This window comes from Typha latifolia, chromosome 2 (genome assembly GCF_019914945.1).
Source record: "Typha latifolia isolate L0001 chromosome 2, TyphaL0001v2, whole genome shotgun sequence".
In the NCBI taxonomy this organism is placed as follows: Eukaryota; Viridiplantae; Streptophyta; class Magnoliopsida; order Poales; family Typhaceae; genus Typha; species Typha latifolia.
The window spans coordinates 5,915,869-5,941,594 of NC_133087.1; the positions used below are offsets into that span (position 1 = coordinate 5,915,869).

Below are 25,726 nucleotides of genomic sequence, written 5' to 3' on the forward strand. Positions count from 1 at the left end.
TGAAGGAGAATTGAATGCGAGAGTTGGTAGTGAAAATCGAGCCTATTAAGTTGACATAACTGAGACGAGACGGGGCGAGACTCAAGTCCATTGTAGGAGGAGAGCACGTCATTTCTTGTAAGTAGGTCACTATTTTACATTATATTGGGATGAAATAATAGAAGAGGAGCAAGGTATAAACGAGCCTATTGAGCCGAGCCGATTTCTGCTCATAATTTCAATTGCGCCTCAAAATAAGCTTCGACTCGTCTGAGCTTGAACCAAGCTGAGTCGAGCTTAAGCCGATCCTGAGTAATTCATTTATTTTGACACCCCTACGCACATCTTAGCCTTAAGCTTGACCATGTCTTCCTGTTAACCAATTTTGTAGTTATATTATAACTTTTGTAAATATAATAGCAACATTCTTGTTTTACTAGTTATATTACAACTTTCATAATATAATAACAAATTCTCTATATTACAACTGGTTATATTATAATTCCGACCACTTTTGTAAATATAATAATAACTTTTATAAATATAATAATAACTTTTATAAATATATTAACAACTTATTATTTAACCTGTCATTAATGTCATTCTTGATTATACACTACAAAAGTTACATATTTCACTATTATAATTTACATAAATAAATAATTATCATATAGTGTCATGCTTAAGAAAATCCTTTAGCACCAAAAGCAACTTGAAAATCCGGTTTCTAACTATTATAAAACATATCTTAGCCTTAAGCCTTATCCAGTTTCGTAGGTATATTATAACTTTCACATATATAAACTTCCCTATATAAGTTATATTACAACTTTCATAAATATAATAACAACTAGTTATATTATAATTTCCTATGAAACTGTCATCTTTGCAAATATAATAGCAACTTTCGCAAACTAGATTTTAATATATAAATGTCTAATCACTCTTATGTTCAATTTTTAGAGATATTTATAAAACTTTTCGTTATTTAACTAATCATAATTATCTCATCATATTTTCAATTAATATCTTATTTTATTAATTAAAGAACGATTATAGAGACTTGTATATAAAAAAAATTAAGAGAGAAGAAATAAAGAGTACAAGTAACTATATCATCTGCAAAGAAAAGTGACAAAATCGAAAACTAACTATTAATTGTGGTTTTGGTGCAAATTTTTCTAATTATAGATAGCATGGTTGTGATTTAGTGGCAATTATGTAAAATAATAAATAAATGGGGGAAAAGCCAACAGACCGTGCCGAGCACTGCTATATCGTTGCGCAGGGGAGAGGCAGCTGTTTGAGCAGACGTCATTTTTGAACCGCTCAAATGATCGCCTGCAGGCCTCAAGCAAGGTAATGATTCCTCCTTTTTACCCCGACGACGGAGAAAAGAAAAATTACTCATCTCCTTTGAAAAGAAACCGTTGATGATTCCGCTTTGCTCCTTGTTCGGGCAATCTTATATTCACTCCTTTCATTACCCTCCGCAGTGCTGATCGTCTTTATAAAGCACTGTGTGCTCCGACGGCTCTGCCATACTCGCTGCGCTACTTTCAGGTTTCCATCTCTTACTGCCTATTCTGGTTTCTTTTTTGCTCATATCAAGCGTGGGTAGGATGCCATATTAGGGTTCTTCGTTCAATTTCGAATATGCGAGAAGTAGAAGTGCATGGTATTTGGTAAGGTCCATCAGAACAATTTCTACTACATTGTTTCTCTGTTTTAAAATGATTTAACTCAATTCCGACCTGGTGGATTGGTGATCCCTACGTTTTAGAAAGAGGTTCTGTATTGAATTGTGAAAACAAAGGATAAGCAGTGAACAGTTTTTTTTTTTTTTTTTGGTTGTTCTTGTGCATATGTTTTCCACATGGGTTAGAATTATTTTGATGAATTTCAACTTGACTTCTTAGATTTTTTAGACTTATTAATTTAACATATTAAGTTGAGGAGATAAAGAAGAAAAAAAAGAAATTTTCATTAATCGCTTGGTCTCGAGAAAATTTATATAGACAATTGTGTGCTAAGCATGGTAGGCTTTATCTCAATATGTTTATTTGCAGAAGAATGGACACCCGCAACTGCTTCCTGATTTTTATCTTGATATTAAGTGCAAAAGCATCTTCACATTAATCAAGTGCTTAAATAATGTATCTGTTAACACAGAGTTAGGATGCTTCATTCTGGCTCCCCAATCAGCGGGTAGGCCCCTTTGTTTAGCAATGCATTTGAGCTACATATGTAGGGGTGTAACTAAGAAAATAATTTTGAACCTAATTATAGAATCAAGATTGAATTGAAATAATTTCAATTTGAGCCAATTTTGAGCCAGTTTCGAGCTCAAGATTAAATGAGCCGACTAGTAAGTTATTTTTAAGCTTGAACCAATTCAAGTCTAAATCAAACCTAATCAAGCTTGATATGAGTCATGGTTGAAATAAGGCCTAATTTAATGACGAAGTTATAAGAATTAATATAGTAATATTATGAACCTTTAGATTTGATCTAAAGGCTCATATTAGTCAGTATTATATATATATTATATAATATTAATTTTTTATTAAATTATTATTTTTGAGCTTTATCTTGTTGAGCTTGATCGAACCTTATCGAACCAAGCTCAAGCCGTCTCAATTATTTTTGACAGCCCTATACATATGTAATTTTACCTACAGAATCAGCTTGGCTATGGCTATCTAAAATAGACCTATAAAGGAAGGTTATTGAAGTCATATATCGTATTGATTGTTATATTGGAATATGAAGAATGATTTAATCCATCAGAACTAAGTATAGATGGTCAATTCGGCTGTACTAGAGGTTGAAGACAATCTTTCCTGGTGCAGCTTTATTCATAGATTCTTATTATTTTTCTAGTGAACACCCTTTTTTGGAGGATTTTATTCATTGTAAATTTTTTTTTCTTGTGATTTCGTTGAGGCAAACAATGTTTCAACTTTTAACTATATTAGTTGGGCTACTGTAAGCCACACACATGCATAGGCTATTCTTTTTCTTATCCATAGGCATGCTTCATATATGAACTTCCCCCAAAACTAAAATGCTCTTTTTGTTTGGAACTTAGGCATACTTTAAGAAATATATTTTTATGATACTTCTTTGAGTCTGTTAGGGATTGTTCCAACGATTAAATTCATCTTATGCTTTGCAAATGGATGGAGTAAGAGATTGGTCTAATAAGATGGACAAACAAAAGAAGTATAAACCTATTGCGCATGGAAGGAGGCAAATCTCCACACAAGGAGTTCCTAAAGAAGGGTATGCATGGAGATCAATCTCCACAGAAGCAGTTTCTGCTGAAGGTTTGTCTTGTTCACTTTCTTTTTAACTTTGATTGGTCCATTGCTAGACTCCATTCTTCTTACTGTATGACATGATCGTGAATTTGTGATAAATGGTAACAACATGTTACGCTTCTTCCCAGGGATTTTGCATGACAAAGTCTGTCAGTTGATGAGCTGATGATATTTTTGAGTTGATTCATAGTGTCATTCTTTTACTCAGGAACTTAAGATTCTATTATATAAAGATATCCTTGCTTCAAAGTTCAAACACTAAGGTTTTTTTGTTCATTATTTCTGTATGTTTAGGTGTATCACTCGTGTTTCGTCCTCTTCTTCTTTGTTTTCCCATAAAAGGTTTGTTACTGTTTGATGACCTAAACTGTTCCCTTATTTCATTAGTAATCTCTCTAGAATTAGAATCAAGACAACATATCTTTGTTAAGAAGTTATGATTATCAAAAAGTTTTAGTGCAATAACTTTTTGGCCTCATCTTCAACTTCTTAAATCCTAACAGTACGTCAATCTCTTCTACTTGCGACTTCCCTTTATTATTTATTTCATAATTTTTCGCACATTAGCATGATGGATACACACAGAGGGAAAGATGCCCCAAAGACATCGATAGTGACTAGTTTATCATAATAAAGCTTACATAAAAAATGCCTGATGCGAGATCAGCATGGTGTGCTCCAAATCGAGGACTAATGATGTAAGGTCATCGGCCAGTCATGCTGTTTCTGTTTGAGCCAATAATGTACTGAAGAGGTTGTCATCTTTCCATCCTTAGAGAACATCCAAAATGGACTTTCATTGGAATCCACCTCATCAACAATTTGTACTAATTTAATAGAGCTAATTACATCCTCACTACACCACTTGCAAAGCTTCTTCATTCCAGTGATGGTCTGCACCAATAAAATGTTCTACTATCACAATATCTATCTTATATGATCTAATAATACAATCGATACATATCGTTTTTTCTAGCGGCAATTTCAATCCCAATACTGAGTTTTAGAACCTTAATTAATACTCTCCGCTGATGGCCAAAATCTAATCTCCCATCTTCAGAGTGAAAGAAGATTACTCCCTACCTGCCATGGTCCCGAAGAAAGTATGTAGTTCCGGTCCTCCTCCGATTGAAAGTTGAAGATATGATCATATAAACTCCTGCAGCCATATCTACCACTGTGAGCATGGCCTTTGCTTGCCATAAGAAGGAAAGTTTATGTCTCAGCATTTCCACGGAAACTTCCCCCCTACAAACTGGCAAATAAAGCATGGACCAATCTTTGCCGACTTCTAGAAAGTTTCTTGGTGAAAAAAACTATTCATTCCCAACATAATGCTCTAACACAAGCCATCTCCTCCAAAACCTTGGGAAAGAGACGGAAGTATCCCTGCCGGAAACTTTTGCCCAAGAAGGTTTTGCATCACCTGCACCAATTTCAGTTGCTGATTCCGTCCCCTTACCCTTTACTGCAGCCTCCCCTCCTATGTCCATTCCAATCCCCTCCTCTGGTGAATTCCTGCTTACTTGTCAGAGGGCTTGGCTGGTTTTGAAAAGGTTGAATGTCCATTACCAACGTCTTCGCCTCCCCATGGAATGCATCTCCCAGAGTTTCTCCCCTGGGCATTCAAAATCATCCTCTCTTTAAGTCAAGCTTCCCAAAACTTATTTAACCCTTCCTTTTTCTTCATGGTAAGATTTACAAGCCACTAGTGAAATTTGGTTTGAGAGCAGCAAGGATTGAGAAGGAAAGTAATTCATGAATTCAAGAATTCAAGAATCCAAGATGTGCTTACCTTTCCTGTGCAACTTTTATTCTTGATCTTCTCCTTCCATCTTCTTCTTACTTCTTTTATTGACTATAGTGAGATCCCGTTGTTGGTTGCATGATTTGCCACTGAATTCTGCGAAGGTTTGAGTGATATTTACAGTTTTAAGAAGACAGTAACTCATTTCTGTCAATAGGTTCATATCTGTTACCTTTCATCAAGTATATCTATCTAGTTATTTGAAGATTGCAAGACTACCCACGGTACCAACATTACTGAGTCTAGTGATCTAGCCAGATGATATTTTCTTTAATTGGTTGGGAAAAAGCATTTTTATCAGTTTTTTTTTGTACTTATTTAGGTGTTATAAGGTTGTAACTACTAAGTGTTTTCTTATTTAGTTTTATTATTTTCTTTATTCTTGGTCAAAACTTCATGACAATTCTATTTTATCTTGCCATTCCCTGATATTTGGATGCATGTCTTGCTATTTGTCTTGTATTTTCCTTTGTCAATTTTCCAGCTTTCTCATCTATAGGATAATTTTTAAGTAGATCTAAGGTTGATGTTGGAGTTCCACATGATGCAGTTGACCGTAATGAAAGGTCTGATAATAGTTGTCAACAACCAGAAGCTCAGAATAGCTCGTATACTTCAACATCTCATAGTCAGATTTTCTCCACTGATGAATCAGTAGTAGATGTTACCAAATTGTCAACAGTTGCATCAGTTAATGTTGATGAATCTGAAGCCATAGAAGAAAAAGAAGCTATATCCTTTTCATATGAAGTCAAAAGTGAGACTGGAAGTTGTGATCAGTCTGATAAGGCATTCCATGGAATTGTTATAGAGGAAGTTCTTCAGGAACATGGTTCAAACAAGGATCGAGTGTTGACAAATGACGTTGAGAAGCATTCACTTTCTGTTGAGGTATGTTTATGAAGGTATTTGTTCCCTTGCATTTTGGTGTGAGGCTTGTAAACTTAGGTTTTTCTATAGACTTGTGTTACAGGTTCATATTTGTATTGTCCAGTTTTATCATTGTTGATTTGTGGGTATCTTGTCCCAGGTAATATCATAAAGAAGACTTTTCATAAGATCTAAAAACATGATATTGGTCGTCCCCTGACATGATACTTCTGAAAAGCTTCTTGATGAATGTAGTATGAACATTTTATCTTTGTGAATTCTTAGTTTATATCTGGATGTCAATTAAAATATCAGTAGTTAGAATGACAAACTAATGGTTCAGCTAGAAGAGGTTATGAATCATGATCACCTCCTTATTCTTTCACATGGTAAATTTATAAAATAATCATGTCTAATTGTGAATGCTAGATCCTATGTATCTTGTAAGTTGTAACATCTATGCAACTGAAGATCTTTCTAGATTGGGGCCATTTTGTATCCTTTCGCCTATTGTTGTAGGGAGGCTACTACCTCTTTTAAGTCAACCCAGTTCAGAACCATACAATTTTTTTCAGGTTCTTCTTTTGGAATTTTTCTGAGTCATCCATAAGCATAACCTCCCTTACTTTTGGTTTTGCATGTCCATGGTCTTCCAATCCCATAGTATTATTATGCAGATCGTTAGCTATTATTATATTTTAGTAAATTTCCTTTATCTATGACCTTTGAGACACTCTATCTGCTGCTGCTTTCATATGTTGATTGATTCAATAACTACTGAACCTTCTGTTTATTGAAAACATTCTTGACCTCGCTACTGATATTAGGTTTTCATTAGGTTAGCTGCATGCTGTGATGACTTGGTATGAATTGGTTATGACAGACTCTAGATCTTCTTGTCTCTTGTCTCTATCATATTTTAGGAATTTTCTAAATCAATTGAACTGCTCTTATTTCATTGGATTTAACTGCATTCAATCTGATATTTTGTTTTACCAATGCAGATATTATCTTTCCTCAAAACTTTCCTTACCTTAGTCTAGTGAAATACCCATTTATCATTCTTGTACTGGAACATATAATAGAACATGATGGAATAATAAACATGCCAGTTATGGTCAAATTTCTATGTAACAGTGATACAAATATATCTTTGTTGTCCAATATGATTATAGATAGTCCATGTAATACTAACTATTCTAGTTCAGCAGATATACTAAGTTACTAACATTTTTGCTGGCTCTTCTAGATTAAGATGTGAAGAAATAGTCCTTTTTCATAGATCTGGTCAGGGCTTCTTTGACAACCCTTGAACTTCAGTTGAGACTTCCAAGCTCCTCCAATTTAACATCTAGTTCTATCTGTTGCCAGTCCAGACTCCAATCACTTTCGAACTTTATAATATTTTCTTGTTCCTGGACATATATCTAACAGCTTCCTCAATAGAGGTTTTTGGGGCATACACATTTACCAAATTCTTTAATTTATTCTTCCTTTTCTAACTTCAGACAATTTTATCCGCTATATGGAAACTGCTTTGGTTATATAATACAACATGAAATATGGTTACATCTATCTAAAACCCATATATTAGTTTGATTAATTCTACAAAGTAAGTATTTTTATGTTGTTGGATCACTCTAATCCTAGAGATAGTATGATTCCTATAGCTTAAAATGAAATTCCTGCAAAGACTGCTGTTTGGAATTGTTGCATGGTCAAAACCACAATTTAGAAATATATGTTTTGTCATGTTTTTTTCTAAGAAATTTCTTATCATTTTGGCTAGTGAGTGCTAAGGAAGGAATAGCTTCAGAGACACTTATCATCTTGGAGCTTTCAGTGGTTTGGCACTTTTAGTTAGCTTGGTTAATTTACCTAGCTTTAGGATATCATTGCCAGATTTAATTTCATTGTCTAGATTCATGTTTGCTTTCATGGCCTAACTGCAATGCAGCCTGGACAAACAAGCATTCCATTCAGTGGAAAGGACTAAATGAGTCAACAGAATAGCATTGTAAGCATCTGGATCAACTTACAAGCCAACTAAGGGAGTCTTTTGTTAATAGCAATACCAAGAGGTGTATTATGCTTGTGTCTATTTTTCATGTTTATCTTTGGGAGACAATTGGAGCACATTGAAGAGGAAGGACTCATTTTTAGAGTTGAAATAAAGTAATTTAGGATATTTTTCTTTATTTCAAAATAATTATTTGGAATTGTTTGTCCTTTTACTATGAAAAGGACAAAAAGAAAAACAAAACCATATATAAGGTTCTTGGTGCTGTAGCTAAGCGATGTACTTCAAAATGTTAAGACATCCTCGTTCTATTCTATTTCCTGTTACGCACCAGATCTGGACCGATCTAAATGTAAAAAAATTATGAAAATTTATGTTGTGGTAGCCTCACGAGTTACGGATCTAATGTTTAGTTTCATGTAAATTAGAGGTCTGGATAAAAAGATAAAAATAAAAGAGTGGAGCAAAATTAGAACGGAGTAGAAAGGTAAATATCCGACTTTGCGCCAATCATTAGAGGGTGACGAACAATTAAGGGAGGTAGTGGATGGCTATAGAGTGGGGTGGCTGTAGGTGAAGAAAGATGGCCAGGGTTTGAAAGATCGGAATGCTTCTATGGTTATGATCTACTTTTAGAAAAATAAGGATAGTCTGATGGCTATGGTAAAAGATAAAGATAAAAAGAATAATTTGGTTAAATTTAGATTTATTTAATGATTATTTATCAACACATGACCACTCCTATTTATTGGAGTAAAAATTTTAGCCGATCGAATCTACATGCGGATTATTCAATTCATTTAAAATTTAAAATAATAAGATAATGCTAACTAGCTAACTTGACTCGAGTTAATCCATGTGATCGGATTATAACGATCCACCACGCTTCTGACCACCTTGTCCTCAAGGTGTCCATGGTGGTTTTCATATCTTTCGTCCATCTCGAAATGTATATCCTTGATCTTCACGTGGGTCTCATTTGCCACGTGAAGGAGGGGCCCATGGTGGATTTTGCTCTAGGGTCCACTTGTTTTAATTGCGGGTGGTTCGAGTCGAGGTCTTAGCGCATGTAATTTAGGCCATGGCTCGGGTACGGAAAATCCAAGGAAGTGACCAATCATGATGGTTTGGGCCGATAGGGCCTGAATCGCCGCTAGTGGAAAGCTAGAGCTTTTAGCCCTAGCTTCCATTGCAGTTGGGGAAGGCGGTGTCGTTGCCGTTTCTAGGGGCTGCTGTGTTGCTATGATGGAGGGCTCAATTTGCAAAGATGGAGGGTGCTCAATTGCAATCGGAGAAGGAATAATTGTTGCGGTTTGAATGGTCTCCACAGTTTCACCATTATTAGTGCTTGAAGGTGGAGGTGGCACCTGTTCCGTGGTGGTCGGCGGCGTGGGGTGGCCATGCTGAGTTAGGAGGGCTACCACCAAGGCCTGAATAGCCTTTTCCATCCGCTCGATGCTTTTCTTGACGGATTTGGCTACCTTGTTAGAAAATTCTTTAAAAAATACCTTTGCCCACGCCGACGACTTGTTGTTGATGGTTGCTAGTGATGGTGGCATTAGTTGGTAGGGAGATGAGTTCTTGGTCCTCCATGATAGTGATCTACTTTGGATTTGTCTTGGATCACATGTTCACTAACGACCGAGGAATGGTGGCTCTGATACCAATGTTACGCACTAGATCTGGACCAATATGGATGTAAGAAAATTATGAAAATTTATTTGGTGGTACATGAGTTATAGATCTAATAGTTTTAGTTTCACGTAAATCGGAGGTCTAGATAGAAAAATAAAAATAAAAGAGTGGAGCAAGGTCAAAACAGAGCAGAATGGTAATATCCGACATTACGGTGGACGTTGGAGGGTGGTAGACAACCAAGAGTAGTGGTGAACGACCGTAGAGTAGAGTCGTTGCTGGTGGAGGAAAGTGGCCATGATTTGAAAGATCAGAATGTTTCTACGGTTATGATCTACTTTTAGAAAGATTAAGATGATCTAACGATTACGGTAAAAAATAAAGACGAAAAGAATAATTTGACTAAATTTAGATTTATTTAATGATTATTTATCAACACATGACCACTCCTATTTATAGGAGTAAAAATCCGAGTGGATCTACATATGAATTTTTCGATTTATTTAAAAATTAAAATAAGAAAAAAATTAATTAACTAATTTGACTCGACTCGACTTAACCTATGTGATTGTATCATAACATTTTCTAAAGAGTGTCTAAAAAAGATATGATTTTTCCCTTTCATGACTCTTTCAATGTGAAGATATCTTTCCACGGCGATGCTTTGGTTGCATAAGTCCAACTGCAAAACCTAAGGTAAAAAAATGTATTCTAGTTGTCCTTGTAGATTTCTGATAGGCTCCTCGTAGGCTTGACTTTAGTTTGCTTAGCTCACCAGCAAGATAGTTGGCAATAAGCTTATTCTTCTAGGGCCTCGTTTGCTTTGAGTTTAGGGACCCTCCTGAATTAGTTTAGGGACCCTTAATCTAGTTCAGTAACCAAACATCTTTTTATCTTTTTCATATCTAACCAAGCATGGATGGCCATACCGATCAGCACTTGCTATGCCGACCCGTGTCGACCGGAACGACAGCGTGCTGGTTATTATGCCATGTAGAGCCCTTTTTAAATTTTTTTAAAATTTTTGTTAATTATTATCAAATCAACTAATCAGTTGATCATTTAGAAGGCTTAGATAAAATTGATGATAATGAGACTAGAGATAATAATGATAATGGTGATGGTGATGGTGATGGTGATGGTGATGGCGATGGCGATGGCGATGGTGATAATAATGAGACTTAGTCTAGTGGCAGTGATGATGGAGATGAGACATGCGTTCCTGTTACACAGTCTTCTCAAAGAGATTATTTTTATAAAAGACTTGGGTTTGTAGGTAGCTAAACATTAGGAGAAGTGCACTTACAGAATAATATGAGTTCATCATAATTACTATCATATCAATCACACTCACTATAATCATAACACCCATATATACTCTATATCTACAATCTTCATATGCTTATGGTGTGTCTATGTCTATCCGATGCCGTTCATTCTCGTGCATATTCAATATTCATAATCTATCATAGGAAAATTATAAAATTTCTATTTGTATGAAGACTATGTGAAACGTTACAAAGAACAATACTATCAGTGAATGGGTTTTGAAGAATATCTGTAGTATTTAATACAACATTCTCATGTTATTTTTGTGCCGGCAAATGAAGTCTGTGATCCTCGTTATTTTATGTTCAATTAAATATTACTTTTAATTATTAAACTATTATCAGCTAATATTATGTATTTAATTATATTATAGATTGTCCTATCATTAATATTAGTCGTAATGAATGTCTTCGGTCATAGTATGTGTTGAATAATATTTATATTTAATTTTTGTTTTATCTTTATGGATAACGGTATCCCTACCATTAACTAGTTTATTTTCATTTATTAATTTTATAGTAATAGAAATACATATCCTACTGAGATAGAATTTGTAACTTGCTATCCTCTAGCCTAGCAGGCAAAGATATACCTCTAATCCTACTCATATTAGACCTAGTGCTTAGGTGGTTTAGCCAATAGTAGGTCAAGAAATATTGAACGGTGATGTGGGCGGGGGTTTCCGAGGAATACAAATAATTTCTAGGTTCTTTTTCTAAAATAGGTCATTTACAAAAATAATATAAAGATAAAGCATTATTAGGTTTTGAACTTTTAACACATATATTTAAACTAAAAACTAAAGATTGATATATCGAAGACCCAAGAATATTTTAAATATTCTAAAAAGTTTATTAAAAATATTATAAATATATGCTAGTGGCATGTAGGGGTGTGCCACCGACACGGTTGGGCGTGCCGATAATCAAGTTTACTAAAAAAAATCAAGACTAAGAAATAAGACGAAGTAATCGAATTCGGGGCTTAGCTTCAAACCAAATAATACTCTGGAATTTTATTTTCAATAAATTTGAGTGAATCTTCAATGTTTGGAGATGGCCTAATGGTGATGATTATGATGTATAGATTATTCTTAAGAGTAAGCTATCTTTGAGGAATGAAGGCCAAGGACAATAAGTTCTTTCAAAATGTTTTGCTAAGCCGATTAAGGAGGTAATCTAACTTGTATGAAAGAAAGAACAAAATCTTTGGAATTCTTACTGGGTAATATCTTCCTTTCTTTTTTAATCCTACTTTTATAGGCTCTTACTTTCAAACAAGTTACACATATAGACATATTTATCTCCACCTAGTTTTCTGAAAGTTTAGTATTTGCAATTAAACATATAGTTATGTATTTATATTTAAAGGAAAAATATATTTTACCCTCTTGTAATTTGGTTGATATTCCGTTCTCCTTGAAGGAAAAATATATTAGTTAAAGTATATAGTTATTCTACTTTTATAGGCTCTTACATCACATGCTTATCATTTTTTATCTATGTGCAACCATTAGATTCTCCATCCAATTATAATATGAGCGATTTCCTATCAAGACTGTCAAACTTTTGATATTTTTGCCCTTTATCTTCTCTCCTTTTGAAATGTTTGCGATCTCCTAACTTTAAAATTGACAAATGACAATGATTGTAGTGTAGTTAGAACAAAACTCAGATTTTCATGAAAAATCTACTTTTTCTACTGATTACTGTAAATTAAAAGGGGCATTTCGTTTTTTTTTTAATTTTAACTCTAATTTTTGTTAGCGAACTACTAATAGTTTAGAACTATAAGTTGGTTAAGTACTTAAGTGTCACAGATGAAAATTCGGGAAGGAACTTTCAATATTGGCCCAACTATAGCTGGGTAAAATGTATTTTTCCCTATACTTTATCTTCCTTTTATCTTTTCTGAATTCTCACTTATCTCTGTACTAAGTAGCAGCAAATGCTATAATTTGGTTGAGCATACTCTGCAAATCCATTTGCAAAGTGCTGTTTAACCTGAATTTCACTTTTGGAGAACCCTTCATTTATTCATCAAGTACTGTAGGCAGCCCTTGTGTCTCTCTGGCAAGCTGTTATCTTTTTTCCTTATTAGGCGTCTGAACTGCTTTGATAATAAAATTATGAATTGCACTCTTGGAGAACTTTTGGTATTCATTGAGAACTGATGCAGCCCTTGTGTCTCTCTGGCAAGCTGTTTTCTTTTTTCTATTTAGGCATCTGAGCTGCATTTCCTTTCAAATGCAATTCCTCATATCATATGGTACCTAATCTTTTGCAGGTAGATGTTCCTTTAATTCGCTTCTTGAGAGGACAAGGGTATAAGTTTCGTGCTCTCTTTATTTTCCTTAAATTTTCCTTATATTTTCAATGCAGATATTTCTTTTCCTAAATTGTTCATCTGAAGATTTATTGTTTAAGAAAGTGAACCTTTTTACCTTGTAGAGGGTCGATGCAGAAACAAATCGAGGGAGAAACAGGAGTGAAAATTATTTTTAAATCATCCAAGAAGGCGACTTCTGTTGGTAATGATTATCTTTGACCTTTTCATGGCAATGCCACTTAAAAACCTTCCAAGTTCTCCTATTTTTTAAACATTAAAATTGTCAAGAAGTTCAACAATTCTTTACAAGGATGAAAATTCCACTCTGCTATCTCGTGTTAGATCTGTATTCCTTGTGCTGACAGATAACAATGGTAGTCACCTAGATCTCTTATAGGACTTGTATTGACAGAAAAAGGACAAGTGCCATTAAGTCAACTAGATGTTATATAGGGATTGACTAATCATCATGGTAATGGATTTGAGCTTTTTCTTTGTTCAATATGTGCAACCTCTGCAGTATTCTTATATTTCCTTTATAGTTGATGTCCTTAGTTCTCAGTGATAGATAATTAGCAGAACCTGAAATAGTAAAGTAAATTTCATAACAAACTTCACCACTTTGTTTTGTGGACAACCTTTTTGATTAGACTTCAAATAACGTTAACATTATCACCCTAGTTAGGGGATGGAACCTAAGTTGGCAAGATAAATCATGTCACCTGGTCACATTGTTACACATAATATCTTGAACTATGTGGATTTGGTTGCAGATACTGTGCCAGCTTTGGTCATAAGGCTAAATTCATATCTTAGATGCTGTTTTATAGTCTTTCAAATACTTCCACATTTGTTAAGGGTCCTCTTGGGTCAACCCCATTTTTTTAGGTAATGAACTTTCCATCCTCCACTATTTTGTCTTTGATATCAAAAAAGAGCGAAAATTGGTTTACCCACATTAACATAATATATGCATTAAAGGTTATATAAATGATTACTTTTTGAGATTTTAAAGGTATGATATATGCTGTTGGTCTCTTATCTAATAACTTAAACTTTTAGATTAACTAATTATCTAACATATTATCAGAGCTTAGTTTCTAGAGATCTTGAGTTCAAACCTTATTTAGCCCTATTTAGTCTCAATTTTTCATTATTTATTTTTATATGGTGTGGAGGACCACACCCTATTATCTTTCATTTTTTTAATTTTAAATGTATGATATATATTATTGGTTGCTTTGAGTTTAGGGATCCTCACTGAACTAGTTTAGAGACCCCTTAATTGATTCAGTAACTAAACATCTTTTTATTTTTTTCATATCTAATCAAGTTTACTCTAAAAAAATATCAAGACTAAGAAATAAGACTAATTAATCGAGTTCGGGGCTTAGCCTTAAACCAAACAAGGCCTGAAGTTTTTAGTAACTGATTATCTAACATGAATAAATGGAAATATTTGCACAATTGTAGTCAAAGTTATCTAGTTTTTGTTTAGTTTTCCTTCTTTGAAATTCAAAACTATGATGGTGTTCTGATCAAGTCATGTTTTATAGATATTTGATGCATTATTCTTCTTCTATGTTTTTTTTGTCAATGTACATTTTTCAATCCACACTAATTTCTCTTAATTTTGTATTTATTTTTGACTCCATTTAACAATTGTGAGATAGTTAGTTTGCAATTTTTCATATTATATTATTATTAGCTTCTTGACGGACTTCTTTTGCTTCCTAATGCCTAACTTGTAAGGTAGTACTTGTACTATTCATTTTGCAGTTATCGAGGGAAATGACGTTGAAAGTGTGACTAAAGCATCAGAGAAAATTACAACTGTACTTGAAGAGGTAGATTTTCTGCAGATTGAGTTACATAATACAGCTTTGAATCCTCCATATTAGTTGTTTTCGTTGTTGTCCACATTAAGATCCCAACCAAGAACCTTATTCATTTCAATATTTTAGCATCACGTTTCACTCTTCAATTATGATTTCTCTTTAAGATGTAGGGTGTTTGGGCTTGAAGCACAAACATAACAGTAACAATTTTCTGTTGTTGTTGTTGTTGTTATTATTATTTTTTTGGTGCGGGAGGGAGGGGCTAGCTTGGGGATTATAGAGTAGCTGTAGGACAGTAGATGTAGAAGGGGAGTAGCTGACTTTGGAAGGTTAACCATCATCTTAGTTCTTATTCAAACTTCTGATTGGAAAATTTGCATATAAGATAGAAGATAGATTTGAATCCATACATGGTACTCTGAGAAGGACATATAAGTTTGTAGCATGATATACTCTCCATATAATGTTGTCCCCGACGGTTGAACCATTTTGGCATCTCATCCATCAACATGGTTTTTCATTATTTCATGTTTCTGTTTATGGTTACTTTGTCCTATTGGAGTCTAGGATATGTTATGTTTTTTAGAGTGTTCTGGTAACACACTTGAAGTTCTTTCACTTTTTCCAATTTCCAAAGGGACCAGCTAATATTGGTGGCAAAATGATTTGATGAATCTTATATATGTCCATAGATTGCTTAGAAATAAATAGTTGATGAATGTAAATTCATAAAGATGATTAGATATGGCGTGGACAAGGCTTGATGGAGACAATAAAATGTCAACAATCTTCATAGTAATTAAAAGTCAATAAATATCTATTATTTCATTCATCATGAACACGCTTTGTAGAGTGAGCATGCTATTATTTTATATTTACTAACATGGCATCCGGTTTGTGAGTAGGGTGCCATATAAATCCTTTGTTTAGAAAATATACACTAGTTTCCAACTTCTCATATTCAAACCTTTAGGAGTATATACTTTTTTTATGTGGTCGTACCAAGAGGTAAGAGAGCACCAAAATCTGAACAATTGAATATTTTGGTGACAGAAAATAGGCTTGTCTGGTACGGTTTGTTCTCCTTGTGGTCAATGGAAGCGCTGGTGATGGTTCTTCTTTACTTCTCTGGCAGTCTATATGCAGTGCTTATCATCGATGTTGTTTTAAATTACAGTTGTAGCTGACATTGACCTGTACTGAAGAAGCAATCAGCATGAGGGCAAGGTGAATATCAACACAACAGTATGCACGAGAATTGTGCATAATCTGTAGTCCTAGATATTCATTGCAATCAGAGATGTTTACTATAGTCGCACTATGCGGGGATGCTAGTATGTGGAATCTGATTGTAAATGTGACTGTACAATCTGTCAAGTAATCGCATTAATCTTTAACTTTACCAAATCTCGCATCAGCTTGCTTATTTCCCTCTGAACTTCTAACTATATCTATTTCTCTTATTTGTTATGCCTGACGATGCTTTAACCCCCCAACTTATATGATTATTGTCACGACCCAAAATAGAAATCATGACCGGCCATGCATCTCAATATGCTTGAGATACACGAAGCCTTATTAATACTTTCTACGTGTACAATGGCAAAATAAATAAATAAAATAAAAATCTGTTTGATTAAATTTAAAACTAATTATAATAAATATAAAACAATGTTAATATTTTTTAGCTTCTAAACTAAATAAATAAAACTTCTTATCTAAAACATAAAATCTAAAAGAGCATAAAAATAAATAGGTGAATCTTAAATGGAGGTGGAGTCCGGGTACATCTCGCTCAGTCGTCCCGCTGACTATTACCTGAGATAGATAAATAAATACAAAAAAAAAAATCCATGAGCCAACAACTATAGCTCGGTGAGTGGAATCCACTCGAAAACCAAATAAATTTTAAATCATATTAATGCTGAATAAAAATTGAACTAAAAGCAACAATATCCATAACAATATGCAATAGACATGCTCTTTAAATAGTAACAATGATAACAATAGAGAGTCACAACTTATAACCTTGCACGGTTTCAACATATTAACATCTTTTCAATATTTATACTGTCATATGTCTCAATGGGTCTAAATCCTGTGGATCCACATCAACTAGAAGTCACCTCAAGATGACGCTCGGGACTTTTCTTCATAGCTGATCTGGTTAGGGTTATCAGATGGTATCACTATGTGATTAACATATTCTGTCTTTTCCACTAACCATTAAGAGAAGTTAGAGTCATCTAGGAATTTTTCTTATTCATCGTAGGACTGTACCCTAACCCCGCCAGAGTCACCTAAGAAAGTCACCGCAGTAATCTGATTTAGGACTTTCCCTTGGACTTCCAGATAGACTTGAGTCACCGCAGAAAAATCGCAAGTGATTTATACCGTGACTGTTCTCTAAGTCGTACCAATACTAGTCTTGTTTTTCTTTTCACAAATTTCGATATTTGCACAAAGTATGTTGATGCACTGAGTATAATGATTAAATGCACACAGAAAATGTAACAATTAATTTTTGCACGTATGAATGAAAATAATAATTTTGCACACAAAAAATTTACATGGTCCGACAAAAGTACGAAATATAATAAAATAAATATGTGAGTGAATCCACTCACCTGAGTTTAGGCTAGACAACCGAAATCTCAAATCTCTAGCTCACATACTAAAAATAACCACCTTTAATAATAAATAATAATAAAATTTTCAATTTGAATAATATCAATATTTCAAAATTTTCAAAAAAAAACTAAAAAGAACTAAATTGGGTTTAATTACCCATTGGATTGGGCTGGGCTACTTCTGGCCCGGCCCATTCTAAAAAAAATGGAACTAATCAAGCTGGGCCAAGGCCCAGCCGAGAAAATGGATTGGGCTGCTGTCAGAACCAGAAACAAAATTTAAAAAAAAAAATTAGGGGTTGAGAGAGGAGGGCGCACGTGCAGCCCCTCCCCTCTCCCTCTCCAGCACGCGACAAGGCGCTAATAAGGGGGGATTTCATCTAATCCGAATCGGATTAGATTTAATCCTCTTCTAATCTATAAATTAAACCCTAATCCTCTCTCTCTTCTCAACCCCCTCCTCCAGCCTTCTTCTCTTCCACCGTTTTCTTTCTTTTCTCACCGTCGGAGTCGTCGCTGTGGGATTGGATCGCCAGAGCATCGCCGGAGGAAATTGGGACCACCACACTCCTCCCCAGTGAGTCCTCTCTCATCCCTCTAGTTTAATTTAAATTTAAAGGGGTAAATCGAAAATACCTAAAATTGGGGTTCTCGGCTTCTTCGGCAAATCAGGCCGGCCGGCGGCTTCGGGTCGCAACGGCATCGTCACCGGAAGCTTCGTGCTCCAAGCCCAGTGTCGGCGATATCTTCTAGGGAGCCCTCGTGGCTCCAATCGACGTCGGCGTCGGCCGTCGGTGAGTAGGTTCTCCTCCACCACGAGAGAGAGAGAGAGAGAGAGAGAGAGAGGGAGCCGGTCGTGACCCGCCGCCGGCGGAGTCACCGGCGACCACTCTCTCTAGCTTTTTCCCTTCCTCGTGTCGGACGTGAGAAGAGAGAAGGGATGGGTTAGGCTCGGGTTTAACCCGAGCCAACCCCCTTTTCTTTCAAATTCGGATTGGGTTCGGGTTCGGGTTTGGATTTTGGATCCACAGACCCGACCCGAACCAATTAAATTGGATGGGCTGCGGGCTAAACCGCACCCAATCCATTTTCTTGGTTGGGCCTTGGCCCGGCCCGATTAGTTTCTTTTGGCTGGGCTTTGGCCCAGCCCGATTAGCCTTATTTTTGGAATGGGCCGGGCCAGCAGTAGCCCAGCCCAATCCAATGGGTGGGTTAAACCCATTTTAGTTTTACTTTTAGTTTTATTTTTTTTAAATTTTAGAAATATTGATATTATTCAAATTAAAAATTTGAATATTATTTATTATTTAAGGTGGTGATTTCTAGTACGTGAGCTAGAGATTTGAGATTTCGGTTGTCTTGCCTAGACTCAAGTGAGTGGGTTCACTCACATGTTTATTTTATTGTATTTCGTATTTTTGTCAGACCATATAAATTTTCTGTGTGCACATTATTTATTTCACCCTTATGTGTAAAAATTAAATTGCTGCAAATTCTGTGTGCAAATCTATTTATTTCATCCGTACATGCGAAAATTTAATTGTTTTATTTTCTGTGTGTATTTAATTATTATATTCAGTGCATCACCATACTTCGTGCAAATATTGAAATTTGTGAAATGAAAAATGAGACTAGTATTGATACGACTTAGAGAACAGTCCCGGTATAAATCGGTTGCGATTTTCCGTAGTGACTCAAGTCTATTTGGAAGTCCAGGGGAAAGTCCTAAATTAGATTACTGCGGTGACTTTCTTAGGTGACTCTGGCGGGGTTAAAGAACAGTCCTACGATGAATAAGAAAAATTCCTAGGTGGCTCTAACTTCTCTCAACGGTTAGAGGAAAAGACAGAGTGTGTTAATCACAGGATGATACCCTCTGATGACCCTAACTGGATCAGCTATGAAGAAAAGTCCTGAGCGTCATCTCGAGGTGACTTCTAGTTGATGTGGATCCACAGGGTTTAGACCCATTGAGACATATGACAGTATAAATATCAAAAGATGTTAATATGTTGAAAACGTGCAAGGTTACAAGTTGTAACATCTCTCTCTATTGTTATCATTGTTATTATTTAGAGAGTATGCCTATTGCATATTGTGATGGATATTGTTGCTTTTAGTTTAATTTATTCAGCATTAATATGAATTAAAATTTATTTGGTTAGTGAGTGGATTCCACTCACTGAGCTATAGTTGTTGGCTCATGGGTTCTATTATTTTTGTATTTATTTCAGGTAATAGTCAGCAGGGCGACTGAGCGAGATGTACTCGGACTCCACCTCCACTTAGGATTCACCTATTTATCTTTCCGCTCTTTTGATTTTATGCTTTAGATTAGACATTTTATTTATTTAGTTTAGAGACTCAAAAACATTAACATTGTTTTATATTTTTATTGCAATTAGTTATAAAATTAGGGTTTTTAATTTATAAATTAAAGATCCCGAATCTGAATTGGATTCGGCGAGATCTTCCGTTGGCTTCGTCGCGTGCCGGAGAGGGAGAGGGGAGGGGTTGGACGTGTAGAGCACGTGCACCCTCCTCTCTCAACCCCTGATCATTTTTTTTTTTTTCTGGTTCTTACAATTATCCTCTGCATCTTTTAATTGCTGCCGTTTTTATCCTTGTGATTTTCAGGCAGTGAAAAGCCCAAAGCTTGATTACTCTCATTTTGTCTCTCTTCCATTGGCTATCCATCCGGCTCTAGTCCAGAAGCTACATCATTTCCAGAACTCGATACTTGGAAATAGTAGTTCTAGCCTAAATGATGATGTTGACATGGATTTACATGAGGATACTTCAGTTGAAACAGGTGACGATGATAAGCAAGCAGGAAGTTCAAGTGCTGCTGTTAAGTTTGAAGTTGAAGACAAAATGGAGCATGTAAGAGTGAAGATAGATACTGTAGACTATAGTCAAGGTTCTAAGAATTCGACATTGTCAGGTATTGCAACACGTACTATCTTTGAATAACTGTCAGCAAACCACTCTCAGATTTCTCCTTTTGAAGATTTACTTGGATCTAGTGAATTAAGCATCATTTGAAGATCATTTATTAGAAAAAAATTTCTCGCAATTTTTGCTTTCTGTGAGATGACCTGAAAAAGAGTGAACTGATCACTTTAGTTACTATTTACTAGAGCATATTAGGCTGATCTGGATCAGGTGCATCAATTCAATGGTTTCTCGGCCTGCTGTGCCATGCTGGTCTTCGATTCATAAATCCAACTTTCTTTGATCCTGTCTCAGGGCTTGCTATGAGTTTTTCTGGGCCTGTTGAATCTAGCCCGGTACTCTTAAATACTTATATGTCCATACCTGCTGTCTATCCTAATCCTTTCCTCTTCTCCACCAGCTGCCTACCCTTCTTTCATCCTACAATTCTGCTATTCTGCCCCAGGTGCAACATTTCATCTTGTGTTTTCTTTTTTCCTTTGGTAGATTTGGTTTTGTCACTATATCTTCTCATTGATTATGAACTATTGATGGGTATGATGGTCCTACTAATGGCTTGAAAATAAGCTTGTAAAGAGATTTCCAAAAGCGTAAGCTCCATCTCCAGCAGACCCACCTCAAAATTCCTGCTTTAATGGCTTAAGAAACCGTCTCTGCAAGGTGATTTCATTGCATTATATTCCTAATACCTACCTCCATGCTCTGCCTGTTGCTGGTCTTTTGCTTTGGGCAAGTGGGGCAGGCCCGCACCTTAAAATTAGCTTTGGATCAGGCTTGTGAATGAGACTCAAAAAAGAAGGGGGGAAGAACACTGGGTTACTTTTGGATTGGGCTGGCTGCCTGGCCAAAACTGTCCTGAAGGCGGACCTTGCCCTGCTACTACCCAGCCCTCCAACCTTTGCTCAGGTCTAGTACAAATATAGGTGTAGTCCTTCATATGCTTGCTTGGTTTAGCATGTTCTCTTTCTGAAGTTAATTATGAGTTGCTCTTCACCAACATTCTTGTCTCATGTCATGATTTTTTAATATAAAGGATTTTTTCACTTAGCTTCTCCTCTGCTTAAGTATCATCATTAATTCTTTTTTATTCTAATCTTTTTATGGATGAGTTCATGATATTTGGTTTTCTCCTGGACTATTAGCCTTTGAACTAAGCTTTTCTTTGTGCTGTTTCCAGTATACTTATTTAAACTTTGAATGGGTTTGTGACTCGTTTGGAGCATAATACATTAATCACATAGACTGGCTTTGTGCAGAATGAATCACCATGTACTACCCAAATCATTTAAGTTTTGTGAGCTAGCTATCTCTTCAAATTGGCCTAGATAAGCATAAGCTTTCTGCAATTCTTCCAATATGAGTATAATAGTATTATTTCCTCTGTTATTTCAAATAGTTATGTGATACTGTTCTCTAGGTTTAAGTTTCTTTTGTGCTATTATAGATCTGGGAATCGAGAGATCCATATTTATCAGCCCCAAGACATTTCACTTAACTGTCCTGATGCTAAAGTTGTGGAACAAGGATCGTATTGCTGCAGCTTCGGAGGTCCTACAGGTGATTGACTTCTCTGGATCTAGTTATTTGTTGGCACTGTTTTTTTTTCCATGCATAATGCTCTTTTATTTGCATAGCAGAGTATATCTTCAAAAGTAAAGGATGCTTTGGACAATCGACCAATTTCAATAAGGCTTAAAGGGCTGGTGAGTTTGCTTGCTTGGAATATGGGTTTCTATGATGCACTAGTGGTTTTTTTACTCTCCACATCCTAATTTTTTGAATTATGCTTTAGTTAACCTATTTGAGGTTTGCTAATGCTATGATGCTTGCTATGGCCTTGGTAACTGAATAATATGCTCTGAGTAATGTGAGGTTACAAATTTTCTTGATGACTGATGAAATCTTATCTTATTTTAGTGCTTAACTTTTAGTATCTTTCATGAGAGTGTTAAGTGTACGAGTCCGGCAAAATAGACTAAAACAAGATCTTTTCAAGGAAGCTGCAAGACAGTTTCCTCTTTTTGCTATTCGTCTTCTTAGATTCTCAAGACTAATTTTTCAGATTTCTTTGTGATTTTGATGCATTCTTATCTAATGAGTTCTCTTCTAATGTGATATTTTGAGATTCAGAGAATGAAGTATCCTTGTGTTATTTGGACCATCCATCAAACAGTGTTTTGATGGTGGAAAAAATATGAGGAAATTGTTATTATAGAGTTTCCAATAGCTTTATTCTCCTTGGATGTCTGGTTCCTTCTCGATTTCTAATTCCAGATACATTTAGAGGGTTTCAGTATAAGAAGGGGAGAACCCACGTGAGTAAGGAAGTTTCCAATAGCTTTATTCTCCTTGGATGTCTGGTTCCTTCTCGATTTCTAATTCCAGATACATTTAGAGGGTTTCAGTATAAGAAGGGGAGAACCCACGTGAGTAAGGAAGTTTCCAATAGCTTTATTCTCCTTGGATGTCTGGTTCCTTCTCGATTTCTAATTCCAGATACATTTAGAGGGTTTCAGTATAAGAAGGGGAGAACCCACGTGAGTAAGGAAGTTTCTCATCCTATATCCAAGTATAAGTATAGATCAGTTAAAGACATGGTATTTTGTATCTTGGTATCATGGGATTTATTCCTATACAGATTTCTGACGAGTTTTATTAATCTGTTCATTTTCTTCTCAAGTATTCATGTGAGAAATACCATATGGCTGATATTGCAAAGTAGCTTTTGTTGTTTGTATGGCCTTGAAGAAATTCTTTCTGTTTAGCATTTGGTTATTGTTTTTGGTCCTAGGTTGTGAAAAATCTGTTGTACATTCCGTATGAATTTCTCAATCATGTCCTTGTCTCCTTGAAATTCGTATCAGTCACTGTTATCTAACAGTGTTCACATTGTAGAAATTTATTGTTTCACTTTACTTTTTGGAATAAATCTCATGGAAATGTTTAATTGTAGACATGCATGAGAGGTTCCCCAGCAAAGGCTCGTGTGGTGTATGCTCCAGTCATAGAAGTCGGTGGGGAAGGACGTTTATTACGTGCTTGTCGTATCCAAAATCAATTTACATTAATTACTCTGTTCTTAAATTACTCATTTGTTAGTGCAGTTATATGGTTTATTATATTGGTCAGATCATCCTCTTATGGCAAAATTACTCCTTGACTTTCCATTTTAAACAGAAGTCATTATTGATGCCTTTGTTGAGTCAGGCCTTGTTCTTGATAAGGACGCCCACCATACATTGAAGGTAAGGCCTTAGAATATATTTTTTCCCCTAGTTCCTTATATTTTACTTTCTGCATTTCTTTTTTAAATCAAATGTTCTACAGTATAATCTTTGTCTACGATGGTTCTTACTAGGGTAGTAATTGCTACATAGTTAATGCTGAATTGTTCTTGCTTTACACTTCAGAAACTTTGTTAGTTAATCCTCAACTATCACATTCTTATTGCAGGATCATTGTACTCTATTTTTGTAGCAGTACTGAATGCCGAATTTGTTTAAATTAAACTTTTCAGACTCTTGAATGATTTGCAGATAATTCCACCTTATAATCACATTAGCAAGCATAGACCAGAACAGCAGACCTCATGTTGCTTGCAAACAAGATCTACATTGCTGCAATATGTTGTATACGAAGTTAGATGCACACTGTGTATAAACCAAAATTGTGTACTGCCTAAACAAACAGATGCATTACCCATAAAAGTTCTACACTGCTTACATAAATGAAAATGTTGAACATAAAAAGTATGCAGTTACACAAATCTACGCATTACATATGAAATGCGTGCACCGCAAAGCCAAAGTAGCCCTTATTTGTAAGAAAGGTGTGTTTTTGTCCATATTCTTCTAATGTGATTATACAAATAAAATTATATTAAAAATCATTTGAGAATCTATTAGAAATGTAAAATAATAGGTGGACATGCAGCTGACCTTCATCCAAGATCCATCTGTCACATGGATATCTGGATAGGAAGTGTTTGTAGATAGTTTTCTTTGAATGTAACAGATGGGTTACATTCAAATTTTATTGGAATCTTTATATTCTCTCAGGCAATGTTATATAGTGTAGGGGATAGTTGCACTCACCCAGTGCATGCCACTTTTATTCAATCATTACATCTCTAACTATTCACAATCTACTGAGAAATTTTCTGCAGCTATTTGGCACATAAGTGGCCAATCAATTGTATATTATACCTCAAAACTAGTCTGACTCTTTTATATGCATGAGTTACAGTTGCATGCCACCTTGATGAATGTGCGGCACAGAAAAAGGTGCTCTTTGATCAGATAACTTTGTGGCATTTCTGTCTGTCAGAGATGATTTATGCAGGTTCCTTAATCTTGAAAATTATTATTTCAGGAGCAAAAGGACTGGAAGAAACGATTTCTTTGATGCTCGGCATATTTTTAGGGTCTATGGCTCAGAAGATTGGGGTGAGTATCACATCCCTGTCGTGCACCTCTCTCAGAGATTCAAGTTTGATGAAAGTGGATATTACCATTGCTGTTCTTCAATTCCCTTGCCTGAAGACATGCAAACTGAATGACTGTCACTGTCTAGGATAATGTAATCAGGTATCCGCACTTTAATCTTATGGTACCCTTCTTGGACCAATCTTCTCTTCATCTTTTTATGCCTTTAAATTTACATGCTTAGTGCTGATGTCTTGTTACTATTCTTTGTAGGTGCATGGTGCCCTTTTGAGTGTACCTTGCAATACTGTACATCCTTCAGGATGAGCAATATTCTGACGTCGATACTTTCAGCTGGCCACTCCTTTTCTCATTATTGTAAGTTACTTATTGTCCAATTCTAAATGTAGATTGTATCTGTTAGGTGGATATTCACTCTCTTTGGGCTACTTGATTCATTAGAATGAACATGTCCATGTAATTTCTGTTAGCAAGTTTGAATACTGTATACCTTGTTTTGCTAGATATGAATATCAAAATTCTCTAGTGTCAATTGTTGGTGTCTCCTCAGTTATCAAGTTGGATGAT

The 25,726-nt window shown here is 35.4% G+C and overlaps 1 protein-coding gene across 5 annotated transcripts; it reads left to right on the forward strand.

Annotated features, from left to right (window-relative positions):
• The first annotated feature begins 1,166 nt into the window (after window positions 1–1,166).
• LOC140781805 (uncharacterized) lies at window positions 1,167–25,691 on the forward strand. 5 transcript variants are annotated; one of them, XM_073128036.1, is made up of 15 exons: window positions 1,167–1,338; window positions 1,476–1,542; window positions 3,172–3,308; window positions 5,660–6,000; window positions 13,250–13,287; window positions 13,414–13,493; window positions 15,071–15,138; window positions 20,397–20,703; window positions 22,159–22,271; window positions 22,352–22,417; window positions 23,668–23,758; window positions 23,892–23,959; window positions 24,960–24,997; window positions 25,086–25,300; window positions 25,412–25,691. In XM_073128036.1, the coding sequence occupies exons 3-14, from the start codon at window positions 3,188–3,190 to the stop codon at window positions 25,270–25,272; spliced, it is 1,518 nt and encodes a 505-aa protein (XP_072984137.1). In that variant the 5' UTR covers window positions 1,167–1,338; window positions 1,476–1,542; window positions 3,172–3,187; the 3' UTR covers window positions 25,273–25,300; window positions 25,412–25,691. The 5 variants fall into 5 exon arrangements, with proteins under 5 accessions (XP_072984137.1, XP_072984136.1, XP_072984138.1 ...); XM_073128035.1 differs by having other exon boundaries at window positions 1,199–1,338; window positions 3,119–3,308; XM_073128037.1 differs by having other exon boundaries at window positions 1,278–1,338; window positions 3,168–3,308.
• The last annotated feature ends 35 nt before the right edge of the window (window positions 25,692–25,726 follow it).

Coding starts and splice junctions, on each gene's coding strand:
- LOC140781805 (XM_073128035.1), top strand. CDS start 1,313: ATGATCGCCTGCAGGCCTCAAGCAAG. Junction 3,309..5,659: donor AGAAGCAGTTTCTGCTGAAG/GTTTGTCTTGTT, acceptor CACATGATGCAG/TTGACCGTAATGAAAGGTCT. Junction 23,759..23,891: donor ACGTTTATTACGTGCTTGTC/GTATCCAAAATC, acceptor CATTTTAAACAG/AAGTCATTATTGATGCCTTT.